The sequence below is a fragment of the Anguilla anguilla genome, chromosome 7 (assembly GCF_013347855.1).
Source record: "Anguilla anguilla isolate fAngAng1 chromosome 7, fAngAng1.pri, whole genome shotgun sequence".
Taxonomy (NCBI): Eukaryota; Metazoa; Chordata; class Actinopteri; order Anguilliformes; family Anguillidae; genus Anguilla; species Anguilla anguilla.
Window position 1 is genome coordinate 323973 of NC_049207.1, and position 17647 is coordinate 341619.

Here is a 17647-nt window from a genome sequence, read left to right on the forward strand (position 1 = left end):
CTCCTGATTACATGAGACCCCGATGTGCTGTAGTAATTGGCGGCCAGATTATCGGCCAGGTCCCCGCATAACTGGACAGTCCATTCCCAACGCGACACAAAGCGCCCTACATGTGTAAACTGGCACACTGCTCCCCTCGATTATGATTGGTCATGATTTGTCATCATCTATCTAATCATACCTTCGGAAGAAGACATCGGGTGTGTCCCGCCTTTGAAACCGCCTCTTTTTATTTTGAGAACCGCGATTGCTGTATGTGGTTGTCTTTCCGCCCTTTAGCAGATTTATGACTGGTGCGTAGAAACATCAGAACCCTGGCCCACCCCGGCGGTCCGTAAGCCCCCGCGGATTGTTTTGGAATTTAGTAGGTGGTAGGCGCGCCCCCGATGCTTGCGCTGACAGTGTCAGTGAGCGCTCGAGTGCTGGCGCTCATAGCTGATGACAATGTCAATTATTTTAGGCACTTTGTGAGCTTCCATTTTAGTAGCCCGTGGGAATTTTTTTTTACAGCTATGTAGCCTATGTCAGTCATACAGAAGACAGTCTATAGTTATAAGGATTTTCAGAGGAAAATATTTTGGAGCAATGGTAGGCTACGTTAAAAATTCTTCAAACATCACACGGAGTTTTAACCACGATGTAAAGTTAAAGGAAGCCTATTTGCGGAACAACTGCAATGTAAAAATCCGCTAGTAAGACGTTTCATATTATTGTACATCGGTAATGCTTAATTTTTGACTGAGTAACGATGGTTGGGGTAACATTGCTTTGATATTACATAAAACCGTATGAGACGATTCGGAATTCTGTTGTACCAGTGCAGATGCAGTCATGAAGGTAACCCATATTTAGTTTGTTTTAGACTGAACATCTGGTTTAATTGTAGAAAATGCCAAAGATGTTTTCTGTCCTTCTGTCGAAAATGTTGTCACGCAATGAATATTTGTGCTGGCTTATTACGGAATTTAAGATTAAACCAGCTGCCGAGAAGACAAAAAACGGGCTACAACAATACAACAATTGGCTGCCTGACTCTGACATGGCAAGAGAGTATTCTTTATGCGTTAAACGATAAGTTTCAAAATGTTTGCATTATGACATGATTATATAGGCTATATTTCAACCAAACATCTTTCCCTTATTTTCTAAGTGACGTCATTCGCATTCATATTTACATAACAACTTAAAACATTCGTGTAGCGCGTGAGCGACAGAAGAGGGTGAGATGTGGTGACAGAGAACGCGTTTTCTCGCTCTTTCTTACGAAGGCGTTTCTCCAGAGGACCGAGAACCGCGGCTTTGCGGGAACAGCAGGTGGATGAAGCCAGGCGACTCAGATCCCAGTGCGCCCTTTCCCACCGGCGAAAGCTCTGCGCGTGACTGCGAGGTACAGCACTTGGTGCTTGTGTGTCATCGCTTCTGTAACACAACAGTCTGACAGTGATCCGCTGCAGAGCCATTTTGTTAAAATTCTATTTGCAGCTACATACCTGTTATCCCGATCAAGTAACAACTGTGTCCTGTCTCCCAAGTTCATTCTTTACCCCACCTCTCTCTCTCACACACACACACACAAACTGCAGACAAGTGTGTAAATTAACCCTCTCAGTGCTGTGATAATGTACTGTAGTGTGTATATACTGCATTAACCCTCTCTCTCAGTGCAGTGTTAATGTACTGTAGTGTGCAGTGTGTATATACTGTATTAACCCTCTCTCAGTGCAGTGTTAATGTAATGTAGTGTGCAGTGTGTATATTACATTACATTACATTACAGGCATTTAGCAGACGCTCTTATCCAGAGCGACTTACACAACTTTTTACATAGCATTTTTACATTGTATCCATTTATACAGCTGGATATATACTGAAGCAATTTTGGTTAAGTACCTTGCTCAACGGCAGTGTCCTATCCGGGAATCGAACCTGCAACCTTTTGGTTACAAGCCCAGTTCCTTACCCACTGTGCTACACTCCGTCCTGTATATGCTGTATTATCCCTCAATGCAATGCTAATATACTGTATTGTGCTGTATTTACTGTATTGGCTCGCTCTCTCTTTCTCTGGTAGGTGGAGGGTGTGGATGGTGTTGATATGAGCAGGGTGTGTGTGTGTAGTCAGGGCAAGGAGTGTGTGTATGAGCAGGGTTGGTGCTTACACTGCTGTGGCCCCCATTCTCTGAGGGTGAGTCTGTCTTATAGCACCCCCTGTCACTGTAGTAGAGTATATTAGTGCTGTGTTAGCGCTCCCTATCACTGTAGTAGAGTATATTAGTGCTGTGTTAGCACCCCCTGTCACTGTAGTAGAGTATATTAGTGCTGTGTTAGCGCTCCCTATCACTGTAGTAGAGTATATTAGTGCTGTGTTAGCATCCCCTGTCACTGTAGTAGAGTATATTAGTGCTGTGTTAGCGCTCCCTATCACTGTAGTAGAGTATATTAGTGCTGTGTTAGCACCCCCTATCACTGTAGTAGAGTATATTAGTGCTGTGTTAGTGCTCCCTGTCACTGTAGTATAGTATATTAGTGCTGTGTTAGCGCTCCCTATCACTGTAGTAGAGTATATTAGTGCTGTGTTAGCGCTCCCTGTCACTGTAGTAGAGTATATTAGTGCTGTGTTAGCGCTCCCTATCACTGTAGTAGAGTATATTAGTGCTGTGTTAGCACCCCCTATCACTGTAGTAGAGTATATTAGTGCTGTGTTAGCGCTCCCTGTCACTGTAGTATAGTATATTAGTGCTGTGTTAGCGCTCCCTGTCACTGTAGTAGAGTATATTAGTGCTGTGTTAGCGCTCCCTATCACTGTAGTATAGTATATTAGTGCTGTGTTAGCGCTCCCTATCACTGTAGTATAGTATATTAGTGCTGTGTTAGCGCTCCCTATCACTGTAGTAGAGTATATTAGTGCTGTGTTAGCGCTCCCTGTCACTGTAGTAGAGTATATTAGTGCTGTGTTAGCGCTCCCTGTCACTGTAGTAGAGTATATTAGTGCTGTGTTAGCGCTCCCTATCACTGTAGTATAGTATATTAGTGCTGTGTTAGCGCTCCCTATCACTGTAGTAGAGTATATTAGTGCTGTGTTAGCGCTCCCTGTCACTGTAGTAGAGTATATTAGTGCTGTGTTAGCGCTCCCTATCACTGTAGTAGAGTATATTAGTGCTGTGTTAGCATCCCCTGTCACTGTAGTAGAGTATATTAGTGCTGTGTTACCATCCCCTATCACTGTAGTAGAGTATATTAGTGCTGTGTTAGCATCCCCTGTCACTGTAGTAGAGTATATTAGTGCTGTGTTAGCGCTCCCTGTCACTAGTAGAGTATATTAGTGCTGTGTTAGCTCCCCCTATCACTGTAGTAGAGTATATTAGTGCTGTGTTAGCGCTCCCTATCACTGTAGTAGAGTATATTAGTGCTGTGTTACCATCCCCTGTCACTGTAGTAGAGTATATTAGTGCTGTGTTAGCGCCCCCTGTCACTGTAGTAGAGTATATTAGTGCTGTGTTACCATCCCCTGTCACTGTAGTAGAGTATATTAGTGCTGTGTTAGTGCTCCCTGTCACTGTACACAGCACTAATATACTCTACATTCCCCTACAGGAGGAGTGTCTGCTTTCAGACCCACAGGGAGACAGTGATGCTGATGCTGATATAGAGGACACAGACAACAGGTACCTTATATGCTGTGTGTTACAATACAATGTACATTGTGCACCATATGAATACACAATACACATTAATTATACACTATACACACACACTGTGCACTATATGCACACAATACACATAGACTATACACCATACATATACAAAATGCACCATATAAACATTCACAATAAACTTTACAAACACCATACATATATTCTATACACAATACACCATACACATATGCTATAATACACCATACGCACAAACAATTAACTGTAATTTACTATTTACACATGCTGTACAATCTGTTGCATTATGCACATACACCCCATTATTGTACACACATTAGCTTACATACACACTACATACACAAATCGCACACAGTGCACACATGTTCCGGTAAACACATGCAGGACTGTCTGTCTTTGTGCTGTGATTGGCCCAGGCTGCAGGGGGGTAGCCCTCTCCAGCGAATGAGCTCTCGGCTGTCTTTGTGCTGCGATTGGCCCAGACTGCAGGGGGGTAGTCCTCTCCAGCGAATGAGCTCTCGGCTGTCTTTGTGCTGTGATTGGCGCAGACTGCAGGGGGGCAGCCCTCTCCAGCGAATGAGCTCTCGGCTTTCTTTGTGCTGTGATTAGCGCAGACTGCAGGGGGGCAGCCCTCTTCAGCGAATGAGCTCTCGGATTTCTTTGTGCTGTGATTGGCCCAGACTGCAGGGGGGCAGCCCTCTCCAGCGAATGAGCTCTCGGAGGCGGCGGCGGCAGCGATTAGCACGGCCGGACACCACAGAGAGTGAGGATGATGGGGGGCGGAGCCACAGAGCCCATCGCTGGAGTCTCCGCCTCAGCCCTCACCGCACCCACAACCGCACTATCCTGGAGGTGCTATTACACACCTACTACACATCTATAACTAATCTATTACACATCTACTACACACCTATAACTAATCTATTACACAGGTACTACACACCTACAATTAATCCATTACACACCTACTACACACCTCTAACTAATCTATTACACACCTACTCCACACCCATAACTAATCTATTACACACCTACTACACACCTACTCTCTCTCTTTCCCTCTCTCTCAGGAAAGTGTATCTCAGGTGAGACCATTGGTTCTGTGTCGACCCTGTGGAAGGACACTACATGGAGCCCCGACTGAAGACCCCAGAAGCAGGGTGTGGCACAGGGTGTGGTCAGGGGTGTGGTCAATGCCCATGTGGCCTCTCCTCCTCATCATGCCTCTGTCTGTCATCATCATCCTCATGGTTTTGCTGTTGCCTCAGACTGACATCTGACACCCTGCTTTAGCCTATAAACTCTGTCCCCTCACCTGTAAACTCTGCCCCCTCACCTATAAACTCTGCCCCCTCACCTATAAACTCTGCCCCCTCACCTATAAACTCTGCCCTCTCACCTGTAAACTCTGCCCCCCCACCTGTAAACTCTGTCCCCCCCTCACCTATAAACTCTGCCCCCTTCACCTATAAACTCTGCCCCCCCATCTGTAAATTCTGCCCCCTCACCTGTAAACTCTGCCCCCTTCACCTATAAACTCTGCCCCCCCCCACCTGTAAACTCTGCCCCTTCACCTATAAACTCTGCCCCCCCACCTGTAAACTCTGCCCCTTCACCTATAAACAGTGCCCCCCCACCTGTAAACTCTGTCCCCCCCTCGCCTATAAACTCTGCCCCCTTCACCTATAAACTCTGCCCCCCCCCCCCCACCTGTAAACTCTGTCCCCCACCTGTGTGCATATGAAGCACACTTGTCATTACTGTAATGCACATGTGCACTGGTCCTGTACATACTGTTTAACCCCAAACCTTGGATATCACTGTAAACTAGGGTTTCTCTATACTGTTAAATAACTGTAAAGGTTGCAATATTGAAAATGAAAATAATTTATAGTGAGATGCATTACATGGCCAAAAGTATGTGGACACCTGACATCCAACATCTCATCCAAAATTATGGGCATTAACATGGAGTTGGTCAACCCTTTGCTGTTAAAACAACCTCCACTCTTCTGTGAAGACTTTATACTTGATGTTGGAGCATTGCTGCAGGGATATGTTACCATTAAGCCAAAAGAGCATTAGTGAGGTCGGGCACTGATTGGGTGATTTGGCCTGGCTCACAGTTGGCTTTCCGATTGATCCCAAAGGTGTTGGATGGGGTTGAGGTCAGGGCTCTGTGCAGGCCAGTATAGTTCTTCCACACTCGACAAAACCATTTCTATATGAACCTCGTTCATGCTGAAACAGGAAAAGGCCTTCCCCAAACTGTTGGTGAAGCATAGAATCATCTACAATGTGATTGTATGCTGAAGCAGTAAGATTTGCCTTCACTGGAACAAGGGGCCTAGCCCAAGCCATGACAAACAGCCCCAGACCAAGGGGTGTCCAGATACTTTTGGTCACATAGTGTATAATTGGCTTAGATGTAATATATAATACAGAATATCTCACAAATATACTACATGTGTATAAATGAAAAAGATGGATCTCTCAGGTAAATATAGTTATGTTTGTAGTGGTTGATTAGACTCTATCATTCCTCAGTAAAAATGCTTTTGATTTATAACATGACTCTCTCTCCCCACCCCCCCCCCCCCCCATGCAAACACACATATGCACAATGCACAAACACTGAAACCAAGTCTGTGTATTTTATCTAATATCAGTGCCAGTTTGTTTAAAATAATTCTAATATTTTATTAGGAATATTTCCACACCAATCTGTTTACAATTAAAAGGAATTGTAAGTCTGATTGCCAACTTTCAAAGCATTATTTTTACTATGCTTAATCAGCAGAAATTAGACTATTAACCACTAAGTTTGCCACTTGTGTTTGCTAGCTACTGTATGTATATATATATATATATATATATATATATACACTGTATACCTATTTCTCACAGATAGTGAGAAAAACATGGAAACTCCAGGAAAGAGTTTTTATCAGGATGTGAGACAGCATGTGTGGCCTGTGGGCACCATGGCGCACACTGCAGCTCTGTGGGAGGAAAACCACACCGCTCTTCCAACAGAAAGCCAGTCAGCTCCTGCTTTGGGTGACTGATCATGCCCTGCGTAGGGGGCATTGGGTGACTGATCCTGCCCCGTGTAGGGGGCATTGGGTGACTGATCATGCCCTGCGTAGGGGGCATTGGGTGACTGATCATGCCCTGCGTAGGGGGCATTGGGTGACTGATCATGCCCTGCGTAGGGGGCATTGGGTGACTGATCATGCCATGCGTAGGGGGCATTGGGTGACTGATCCTGCCCTGCGTAGGGGGATTGAGTGACTGATCATGCCCTGCGTAGGGGGCATTGGGTGAATGATCATGCCCTGTGTAGGGGGCATTGGGTGACTGATCATGCCCTGTGTAGGGGGCATTCAGGGGGGTTCAGCGGTGTTGGGGTGTCAGTGTGGTAAAGGGGGTACTGCAGTGTTGGGGTGTCAGTGTGGTAAAGGGGGTTCAGCAGTGTTGGGGTGTCAGTGTGGTAAAGGGGGTACTGCAGTGTTGGGGTGTCAGTGTGGTAAAGGGGGTTCAGCAGTGTTGGGGTGTCAGTGTGGTAAAGGGGGTACTGCAGTGTTGCGGTGTCAGTGTGGTAAAGGGGGTTCAGCAGTGTTGGGGTGTCAGTGTGGTAAAGGGGGTTCAGCAGTGTTGGGGTGTCAGTGTGGTAAAGGGGGTTCAGCAGTGTTGGGGTGTCAGTGTGGTAAAGGGGGTACTGCAGTGTTGGGGTGTCAGTGTGGGAGGGGATTATGTCAGCCATTAGGACACTGAGACACGTTTGATTTGTTAGATAAAATTCTACAGTTTCTTCACATGTCAACACCCCCAGGGCCACCTATAAACTCTACTACCTCACCCCTAAACTCTACTACCCCACACATTAACTCTATAACCCCACCCATTAACTCTACTACCCCACACATAAACTCTACTACCCCACCCTACCTCCAGCAGTCAGTGTTGGGGCAGTAGCAGGCCACACTGTCCATGTTGTTGTTGATGTCTCTGTCCCCTCCAATGGCATAGAAACGCCCCTCTCTCTCCACCAATGAGAAGTTGCTCCTGTTCTCCTGCATGTCAGCAAGTCTCTGCCACCTGTCCTGCACAGGGTTGTACCTGTGGGGGGGTGGAGGGGGGGTTATGAGGTGATACATTCCCTGACCTGTGTAACCCCCTACCTCTGATTGGCCCTACAACCTGCTACCTGATTATCCCTACCACTCATTGGCTCTACACCTGGCTACCTAATCACCCCTACCTCTGATTGGCTCTACCTCTGGCTACCTATTCACCCCTACCTGTGATTGGCTCTACATCTGGCTATCTAATCACCCCTACCTCTGATTGGCTGTACACCTGGCTACCTAATCACCCCTACCTCTGATTGGCTCTACCTCTGGCTAACTAATCACCCCTACTTCTGATTGGCTCTACATCTGGCTACCTAATCACCCCTACCTCTGATTAGCTGTACATCTGGCAACATAATGTTCCCTACCTTTGATTGGCTCTACATCTGACTACCTATTCACCCCTACCTCTGAATGGCTGTACACCTGGCTGCCTAATCAGCTAGCTAAGAGGAAACAGAATACACTGTATATGAGCATTGGCTGTATAATATGATATGGTCACAATGGCTCAAATGACATTAAATGTAACTGAGCAAAACTGACACACAGGGCTAATAAAGAGCATCAGAGTCCTTGTCTGATTCACCTGTAGGCAGATTTTAGGGTGTCAGACTTGGCATAGAAGTGGCAGCCTCCGAACACATACAGCTGGCCCCCTAGAACCCCCAGGCCATGCCGAAACCGGGGCGGGTCGGGCATTTCTCCCAGAAGCCTCCATTCCACGTCCTTGACCAGGCCGATGTGATTGCGCAGGGCGTGGGCAAACCACAGCTGCCGGCTGGGCCGCCTCTGGCCCGAATCGGGGTCCAGCCAGTCCCCCCCAACCAGGACCAGAGTCTGCCTGGGACACCTCACCCTGCAAACCTCCCGTGAATCTGAGGATGCGAACCCAAACCTGGAGAACGAGGCTCCGTAGAGCTCCACCCCCTCTGACCCGCTGGCCCCGCCCACCTCTATCTGCAGCTCCACGGCCCGCACCTCTCGGAACTCCCGGAAGGTCATGAGCGGGAAGCGGACGGCGGCCATCACCTCTGCGGCCCGGGCCAGGCGGGCGGGGTCAGCCTGCAGCCAGGCAACCGCGGCGCGGAACACGGTCAGCTCCGAAGGAGTGCAGAGCGCATCGCTGCCCAGCACCGCCAGCACACGGTCCACCGGGAGGTCCAGGAACTTGGGCGTGACCGCTACTTCCTGGAAGCGGCTGAGGAGGAAGTCATCGGCCTCCTCCTGCAGGTCATGTATCCCATAAGCCTCGGCGAAGGCGGCTACGTCCAGGCATGAGCGGGCGTCCAGGTGACTGCGCAGGAAGTGCAGACAGAGCGGCAGCGCCGGGCGCAGCTGCAGCTGCAGGGCTGTGGAGGCCTTCTCAAATACGCTGTCCCACCCCAGGCATAGCTGCCCCGTGTAGCAGCAGCTCAGCAGCTCCCCAAACCCCGCCCCCTCCAGGGCCCTTAGCTCCACCTGGTCCTGCCGGGACTCCCTCATCCCACTGCAGAACATGCCCCGGAAGTACTCACTGCAGGCCGCCAGGAGCACCCTGTGGGCTGGGGCACAGGAAGCGAGAAGAGGCAGGGGCAGAAATTGAGAAGGGGGAGGGGCAGGACGCGAGAAGGGGGAGGGGCAGGAAGCGAGAAGGAGGAGGGGCAGGAAGTGAGAAGGGAGAGGGGCAGGAAGTGCGAAGGGTGAAGGATGTTCTTATATGCATAAACATAACATATACATTGCTCTCCAGAATTATTGGTGCCAGCAATTAACATGAGCAATGAAGGTTGCATAACATTCACATTATTGTTTATCAAATGTTTTCTTTGCTCAGAAATCTTTAACACAAAAAAGTTTTATTCTGAAAAACGTGTCCCTGAAGAATATGTGCCACTTCCTGGAACCTCTGTATTTAATACTTTGGGCACCCTCTCTTTGCCAGGATAACAGCAATGAGTCTTCTCTTATAATGCTTGATGAGGAGAACAGGGATCTGAGACCATTCCTCCATACAGAATCTCTTTAGACCCTTCAGAGTCCTTAGTCCTCACTCTCCTCTTCAGCTCTTCCCACAGGCCTCTATGGGGTTAGGGTCTGGGGGTGGCTATTGCAAAACCTTGATTATGTGGTCAATGAACCATTTTTGTGTGAATTTGGAGGTATGGTTTGGATCATTGTCCTGCTGGAAGATCCAACCATGACCGAGTTTTAGCCTGCTGGTAGAGGCAGCCAGATTTAGATCTAAAATCTCCTGGTATTTGATGGAGTCCATGATGCCCACCTCAGGTGTTTGCTGCCACAAAACTACTTTCGTCTCATCTGACCATAGAGCCTGGCTCCATTCGAAGTTACAGGGATGTGTACCAACCTCTGCGTGCTTACGTTTGTGGATTTAAGACAGCAGAGGTTTTCTTCTGGTAGGCCTTCCAAATAGCTCGTTGGCATTGAGGTGGTGTGTAATTGTGGAGACTTGGTGACCCCAGGATCCAACCAATTCCTGAGGTTCTCCAACTCTGATTATTTGAGAATCGTTTACCTCGGGAAGCGTCCTCTTCACTGGGGCAATATACACTTGAGTCCGCTTCACTTGGGCAATACACTTGAGTATATGAAGGTCAACAACCTTTTATCTCATTTCATTTGTGTATTCTCTCATCTTCCCCATGTTAATGGATGACTAATGGAGTTTAGCCTGCATGTCATCCCATATTTATACTCCAGTGGAAAAGGAAGTCATGAATGACCACTCGAGAGTTCCTAAAGACTCAGGCATGCTTTAAAAAGATTAATATAAATGAAAATATACATCAAATAAATTTTGTTCATAAGAATTTCTATGGGTTCTTATATTTTGAGAATGTTTATTTTTTATAAAGCTTTTTTAAAATAATCTTAACTCGATTAAAGGTTAAATTCCTCATATTTTGAGTGTAAGATCAAGCTGATAAACAACAAAGCTTTTTTTCACTGCCTTTTTCAGCTAAATTTTACTAAGTGTGCCAATAATTCTGGAGGCCACAATATGTATAAAATAAAAATGGCATGCACAGACTAAGCATTATTAAGAAATATGGAATTATCTTGAAGTATAATTATTAGTTTAGTAGCATTTATCCACTTCATGCTTTTAAAGAATATTCACATAACCAAAATATGATATTGTTCAATTCATGGCATGCGCAGACAGGTCATGTGCTATAAAATTATGAATTAAAATCATTCAGGAATGGTAGTTATTGGGAACCAGCCACACACACGCCAGCAGTGGTTGGTTGTCTTGTTTCTATGGTGACCAGTGCACCTACCAGGGAAAGTCTTGCCCTCCACCTGTAGCTCCACATCACAGCCCACCTGCTCCACCCACAGCTGCCTGATGCAGTCCAGGCTCACCTCCAACACCCTCCTCTTCCTCTCGTCCTCCCTCCCTCCTCCCTCCGGCCCCTCCTCCTCTTCCTCAGTGCACAGCTGCAGGACTCTGTGGGCACCCAAAGCAACGGCGGCTGCTCGAACCCGTGAAGCGGAGCAGGGGTTCAGCCCAGCGATGGCGCCGGTGTAGGCAAACTCGACGACCGCGGCCAGCCCTTCCTGCTCCACATCCCCACTGAGACAAACGGAGAGCTCTGTGTGTGGGAGCTGTGTGTGTGTGTGTGTGTGTGGGAGCTGTGTGTGTGTGTGTGTGTGTGGGAGCTGTGTGTGTGTGTGCAGGTGTGGGCGCTGTGTGTCTGTGTGTGTGTGTGGGAGCTGTGTGTGTGTGTGTGTGTGTGGGAGCTGTGTGTGAGCTGTGGCCTCTCCCTCTCTGTCCCGCTCCTGTAGACTCTGCCGGATGAGCGTGGAGACGGAGGCCATGACGGGGGAGTGCGTGTGCAGTGCCCCCCCCGCTGCGGTGCTCAGGGTGAGGTCAGTGAGGAGGGCGGAGCCCTGCAGCGCCTCCAGGGAGAGGAAGAGCTCGCTGGGGTGGCTGTGCCTGTGGTATGGCTGCTCTTCATCATCCTCATCTTCCTCGCTATCCTGGTCTTCCTCACTCCTCACCTTTGCTCCCATCCTACGGCTGTTATACGCCACTATCCACCTCAGCTTCCTCTCTTCCTCCTCTATTCTCCTCCCCCCCTCCTCCATCGCACTCCTCCGCTTCTCCTTATCTCTCTGCCACCTCTCCTCCCACCCCAATGGCAGAGAAGGCTGTGTTTGCTCCATTCCTCTCTGACTGTTTCCTTTCTACTGCCTGAACACAACACCTCATCTCTTTCTCTCTCTCTCTCACACACACACACTCACATAAACACCCTAGACCCTTACCCTTACCAGGCTGCTAATAATACCTAGTAGGTCAGGGTGTTGGGTTTTCTGCACTTGCAGAGAATTTAAAATTAGCAGCACTTCCCCTGAACAGATCCTAAATAACACTGACCTTACTCTGCTATCTATCACACCAGGCTAAATAACACTGAGCTCATTCTGCTAACTATCACACCAGGCTAAATAACACTGAGCTCACTCTGCTAACTATCACACCAGGCTAAATAACACTGACCTCACTCTGCTAACTATCACACCAGGCTAAATAACACTGACCTCACTCTGCGAACACACCAGGCTAAATAACACTGAGCTCACTCTGCTAACTATCACACCAGGCTAAATAACACTGAGCTCACTCTGCTAACTATCACACCTGGCTAAATAACACTGACCTCACTCTGCTAACTATCACACCAGGCTAAATAACACTGAGCTCACTCTGCTAACTATCACACCAGGCTAAATAACACTGAGCTCACTCTGCTAACTATCACACCAGGCTAAATAACACTGAACTCACTCTGCTAACTATCACACCAGGCTAAATAACACTGAGCTCACTCTGCTAACTATCACACCAGGCTAAATAACACTGAGCTCACTCTGCTAACTATCACACCAGGCTAAATAACACTGAGCTCACTCCGCTAGCTAACACACCAGGCTAAATAACACTGAGCTCACTCTGCTAACTATCACACCAGGCTAAATAACACTGAGCTCACTCTGCGAACACACCAGGCTAAATAACACTGAGCTCACTCTGCTAACACACCAGGCTAAATAACACTGACCTCACTCTGCTAACTATCACACCAGGCTAAATAACACTGACCTCACTCTGCGAACACACCAGGCTAAATAACACTGAGCTCACTCTGCGAACACACCAGGCTAAATAACACTGACCTCACTCTGCTAACTATCACACCAGGCTAAATAACACTGAGCTCACTCTGCTAACTATCACACCAGGCTAAATAACACTGAGCTCACTCTGCTAACTATCACACCAGGCTAAATAACACTGACCTCACTCTGCGAACACACCAGGCTAAATAACACTGAGCTCACTCTGCTAACTATCACACCAGGCTAAATAACACTGAGCTCACTCTGCTAACTATCACACCAGGCTAAATAACACTGAGCTCACTCTGCTAACTATCACACCAGGCTAAATAACACCTGCCTGTTCCCTTGCCTGCTTAGTTTCCCTGCGTTTTGGAATTTTTGTATTTTTGTTTTCCCATGTTTTTGAGGATTTTCTTTGCCTTTGTTATCGCGGCCCAGCGAGGCGTTCTGCTCCCTTTGTTCCCTGTTCAGTTTATTAATGTCTTTTGCTTTCCCCATTTTGGACTTTCGGTATTTTTACCCTGCGCTTGGGTCCATTCCCGCACCCTGCCCTGACAATTATTCACAATGTGTAAATAATGCTGAATGTTGGCAGAACGGAGCTCCTTTCTGGTAAAACTGGTTTGATAAAGCATGAGTCAGTGTGAGCATAATGTGGTTCACTTACAGTAAAACGAAAGTAAAACAGTCCACACCCAAGATACGATTAACTTATCTTTCTAGTATCTCCTTGAGAAAGTGCAGATATACAGTATACATACAGACGGGTGACAAATTTAAGGAAAAACCTGAATGTATGAGTGGAGAAACATAAGGAATGCAGATGCTTCCATACAGGTGTACTGCATGATACAATTAAACAATTAACATCCTATCATCCTCTGTGGTATGTATAAAAATGCTGAGCAGGCCCAGTTAACCTCGATTTTGGATCAGGACGGCAAGAGGAAAAGATCTAAGGGACTTTGAAAGAGGGTTTATCATTGAGGCACAGATACCAGGAGCTTCAGTCACAAAGACTGCTCAACTGGCTTGTGTTTCAATACGAACAGTGACTAAAGTGGTATTTAGATCTCTCGGGAAGACATCAGTACATAGGGTCAGAAACTGTGGTCATGTGCAACCACTGAAACTATTGCCATCATGAAGACAGTACTTGCAGCCAACTTCTAAGACTGAACTTTGGTGGTGTTTATGAGAAGCATGGAATATATCCCTGCAGATCTCTTCAAAAAATCCAAAGCAAGACTCCTGAAAAGAATGGAAGCTCTAATACAGGCAAGGAATGGACCTAAATACTGAAAGGTTTCATACTATAGGTATTTGAGAAGGTTTTTGCATAATTTTGTGTTAAATATCTGTTTACTGTTTTTCCCACAGCGCGCAGGAACTGGCACCGTGGGCTGTGCATGACAAATTGTAGTCACTCACTCACTCACTCACTCACTGACGGACAACCTGTGGGATGCATGCGCAGGTGGTGCTTCATTTAGTAGGACGGATTTTAGTAGAACGCATGTGCAGGTGTATCTCCCAAAATCACCACTTCGAACGGCACAACATTTTTTCAGCACAGCTTTATCACCTAACGTTACTTTAGCTAACCCTAACATGTCCGCGATTCGCTTACTTTAGCTAACCTAGTTAGCGCGTACGGATCGCATACTTTACTAACCTAGTTAGCGCATACAGATGCTATCCTGCACGCATGAGTAGGAGCTAAGGACACACAGCTACAACCACCGATACAGATGTATGGACACACGGAGGACAACAAATAACGTTACACAGGTGAGGACGTGCCATGGGGTGAAGGAGTGCAGTTTGAAATTTTTCTAAAAACACAAACAACAAGAGCAGCGAGCGAGCCTCGAAATAAACACGGGTGTGAGACGGAGGAAGCGAAAGGAAGGGGGGAGGGAGGAGGGAGGCAGAATGGCGGCGACATCAGGGGGACGTGAATGAGGTCATAATAATTGGCAAAATGCAAAATGCGGGGAATTCAAATGGAGTTGGAAGATACTTTGGTGATGGTGGTTGAGCATGACTGCTCCATGAATGGATCAGAGGTAGGCAGTTTGGCAGAAATAGATAATTATGAAGGGAGAGATGAAGAGAATAAGGGGGAAATGAGGGGACGAATGAATGAAAATCAAGGCAAACAGGTAAAAGGGAATAAAAGAGTAAGAATTGACACTGATGAAAGATCTGAAAGTGAGGAAGAAGGGCATGAGGGCATAGTTCAGAGGGAAAGACCTGAGAAACTAGGTTTTATGAGTCACCCAGTGAGAATGTATGTGCCAAAGCCATTGAGGTGGCTAGCTTCAATATAATTCTTATATCAAGAGAGGTAGGTCTTAACAGGGTAGCATTGGTGCATTATTTTGAATGTCACTTCCTTAACCTTGTTAGTTAATAAGTATTTTCTTGACAGTAACCATGACCATTTCCACTGGAGGTTGTTAAATATGTTGTTCCAGAAAAATACTACAGGGGAAGTAATACTATCCCTGAGGATTATATTCCTTATGCATTGGTTAGTAGCTTTGACACTTATTAAAGGACATTCAGCATCAATATAAATGTTACCAGGGTCTAAGGAAGGAATCACTCTGTCTTTTCCCTTGGGCGCAGATGCCAATAGTATTTTGGCACCAGTGGGAATTGCATCGAACACAATAGCAAAATCCTTTGGATTGACTGGCAAAAAAATATAAATTAAGGAATTCTTCATAGGTGAGTAGATGGCTTGCAGAGTTGAACAGCTGACTAACTAATAATATGTTTCTGTCCTATTGAATAGAGTCTTATTCTTAAATCGTATGTCAAGATTGTTCCATATAAAATATTTATGTGGAGAAAAGTTATGCTTATACATTAGTGACCAGCTTAAGAGCATTTGTTTATGAAAAGCTGAAAGTTTTAATGGAATCTTCGAAATACTGAAATTGCACCTTAACAAAAAAGGTAAGCCACCAACAGAATTAAAAATAACAGAGGGTATAACATTCCAAATTGAGGAGGGATTCTTGAGAAAAGCTTTGATCCAGTTTATCTTAAAGGTTATGTTTAAAGTGGAGAAATCTAGAGCACTAATACCACCCAAGCATGGCTTATTCATTAATACCTTCTTTTTAATTAGGTGAGGTTTCTTTTTCCAAATAAAATTAAATAAGAGTTTGTCTATTTTAGTACAGCAATCTTTGGGTACATCCATTGCTTGGGCATTATAAATTACTCTAGACAGGCCCTCTACCTTTGTTATCAAAGATCTTCCAAAAAATGATCAGTCCCTTTGAAGCCAGAGGTTGAATTTCTGTTCAATTGTTTTGATCAAAGGACTAACATTGTATAGTGCTCTGGAGTTCTGGTCTTTCTTTATAATTATTCCAAGATATTTAACTGTGTTTTTTACCAGTATGTTATGTAACCTTTCATCATCACATGTTTTAATGGGAAGTAGTTCACACTTTGCTATGTTTAGAAAGAGACCAGAAGCGTTGGAAAAGGTATTGATTACTTCAATAGACTTTCTAATCTGGTCTTCGTTCTTTAAAAATAATGTTGTGCCGTCACCTAGTTGGCTGATGGAGATAGTTTTATCAGCAATGGATATACCCAAAATACCACTGTTTTTAATGTGAATTGAGAGAATTTGCATAGCAAGTAAAAACAGATAAGGTAAGATCGGGCACCCCTGTCGAATACCTACATTAATGCTAAATCGTTTAACATGTGCCATGTGATAATTTGATGGAGCAATTGCTATTTTTGTAGAGGGTTCTGATTGCATTTGAGAATGTACTACCAAAACCAAAAGGATCTAGTGCTTTAAAAATGAATTCATGCTCTATGGTGTCGAAAGCCTTATAAAAATCCTAGAAAATAATAAATCCCTCATTATTCACTAGGTCTAAATAATCTAAGATGTCTTGTACAAGTCTGGGGGTGTTGTGTCTGTAATCCTGCAACTGTGGCGTGGATGACGTCACACAAGGGCGCCGCTGTTGCCGACGGTGGAATGTAAACAGTAACTACAATGCGAGAATTCACGGGGCAGATAATGTAACCTTAACCCAACAGCCAACAGTTCGATATCAGGGGTGCAGACGCGCTCCTTCACAGTTATGTGACGAGGATTACACCATTTGGAGTTCACAAAGACAGCCAGAGCACCCCCTTTCTTCTTACCGCTCCGTATGCCCATGTCCGCCCTCACCAGCGGGAAGCCGTCCACGTCAATCAAACCGTAGGTTGCACTCCCACACAGCCATGTCTCCGTGAAGCACAGAATACTACAGTCGCGGAACTCGCGCTGGTTACTCATCAGGGCTCAAGTTCGTCCGTTTTATTTGCCAGTGATATAACATTTCCCATGACAACGGATGGAAGGTAGCGTTTAAACCTTCTTTTATTTCTTTCCAGCCTCTCCTTTGCCCACATTCCTGCTGTCTTTCCCCGGCGTCGCCTCCGTAGTACAGCCGGTGTATCTCACGGTGGAGCAGCTGAGCTTTCCCGATACGAAAGAAGTGCTTCTCTCGTGTATACAGTCCGGTTCAACTCGCGACACATAGCTGCTAAAAAGCACTAAAAACACTAAAAACTGTAAACCTGAAAACTATGAGCAAAGTATACTCAAACTAAAAACACAAAACTAACTAAAAACTGAGCTAAAACTAATTAAAACAGTAAAAAAGCAGGGTG

At 46.0% G+C, this 17647-nt stretch overlaps 3 protein-coding genes across 8 annotated transcripts in view; 2 read left to right on the forward strand and 1 right to left on the reverse strand.

The window, feature by feature from the left end:
- Nucleotides 1-262: 262 nt before the first annotated feature.
- LOC118231076 lies at nt 263-14596 on the forward strand. 4 transcript variants are annotated; one of them, XR_004765997.1, is made up of 7 exons: nt 263-837; nt 1269-1387; nt 2072-2185; nt 3595-3665; nt 4352-4831; nt 11248-11758; nt 13853-14596. XR_004765997.1 is itself a non-coding variant. In XM_035424541.1 (6 exons), the coding sequence occupies exons 1-6, from the start codon at nt 522-524 to the stop codon at nt 4949-4951; spliced, it is 753 nt and encodes a 250-aa protein (XP_035280432.1). In that variant the 5' UTR covers nt 272-521; the 3' UTR covers nt 4952-7416. The 4 variants fall into 4 exon arrangements, 2 of the variants coding, with proteins under 2 accessions (XP_035280430.1, XP_035280432.1); XR_004765998.1 differs by having other exon boundaries at nt 14166-14596; XM_035424541.1 differs by lacking the exons at nt 11248-11758; nt 13853-14596 and having other exon boundaries at nt 272-588; nt 4352-4523; nt 4742-7416.
- Nucleotides 7418-17283, reverse strand: si:ch211-63p21.8 (kelch-like protein 33). 3 transcript variants are annotated; one of them, XM_035424513.1, is made up of 3 exons: nt 17135-17283; nt 8397-9351; nt 7418-7793 (listed from the first exon to the last, which is right to left on the reverse strand). In XM_035424513.1, the coding sequence occupies exons 1-3, from the start codon at nt 17268-17270 to the stop codon at nt 7619-7621; spliced, it is 1266 nt and encodes a 421-aa protein (XP_035280404.1). In that variant the 5' UTR covers nt 17271-17283; the 3' UTR covers nt 7418-7618. The 3 variants fall into 3 exon arrangements, with proteins under 3 accessions (XP_035280404.1, XP_035280402.1, XP_035280405.1); XM_035424511.1 differs by lacking the exon at nt 17135-17283 and adding an exon at nt 11095-12011; XM_035424514.1 differs by lacking the exon at nt 17135-17283 and adding an exon at nt 11582-11658.
- LOC118231069 (serine/threonine-protein kinase Nek4-like) overlaps nt 17203-17647 on the forward strand; it is a 56609-nt gene continuing 56164 nt past the window's right edge. The window contains exon 1 of the mRNA XM_035424520.1: nt 17203-17335. The gene's annotated coding sequence lies outside the window, so the exon portion shown is untranslated. The remainder of the gene's footprint in view (nt 17336-17647) is intronic.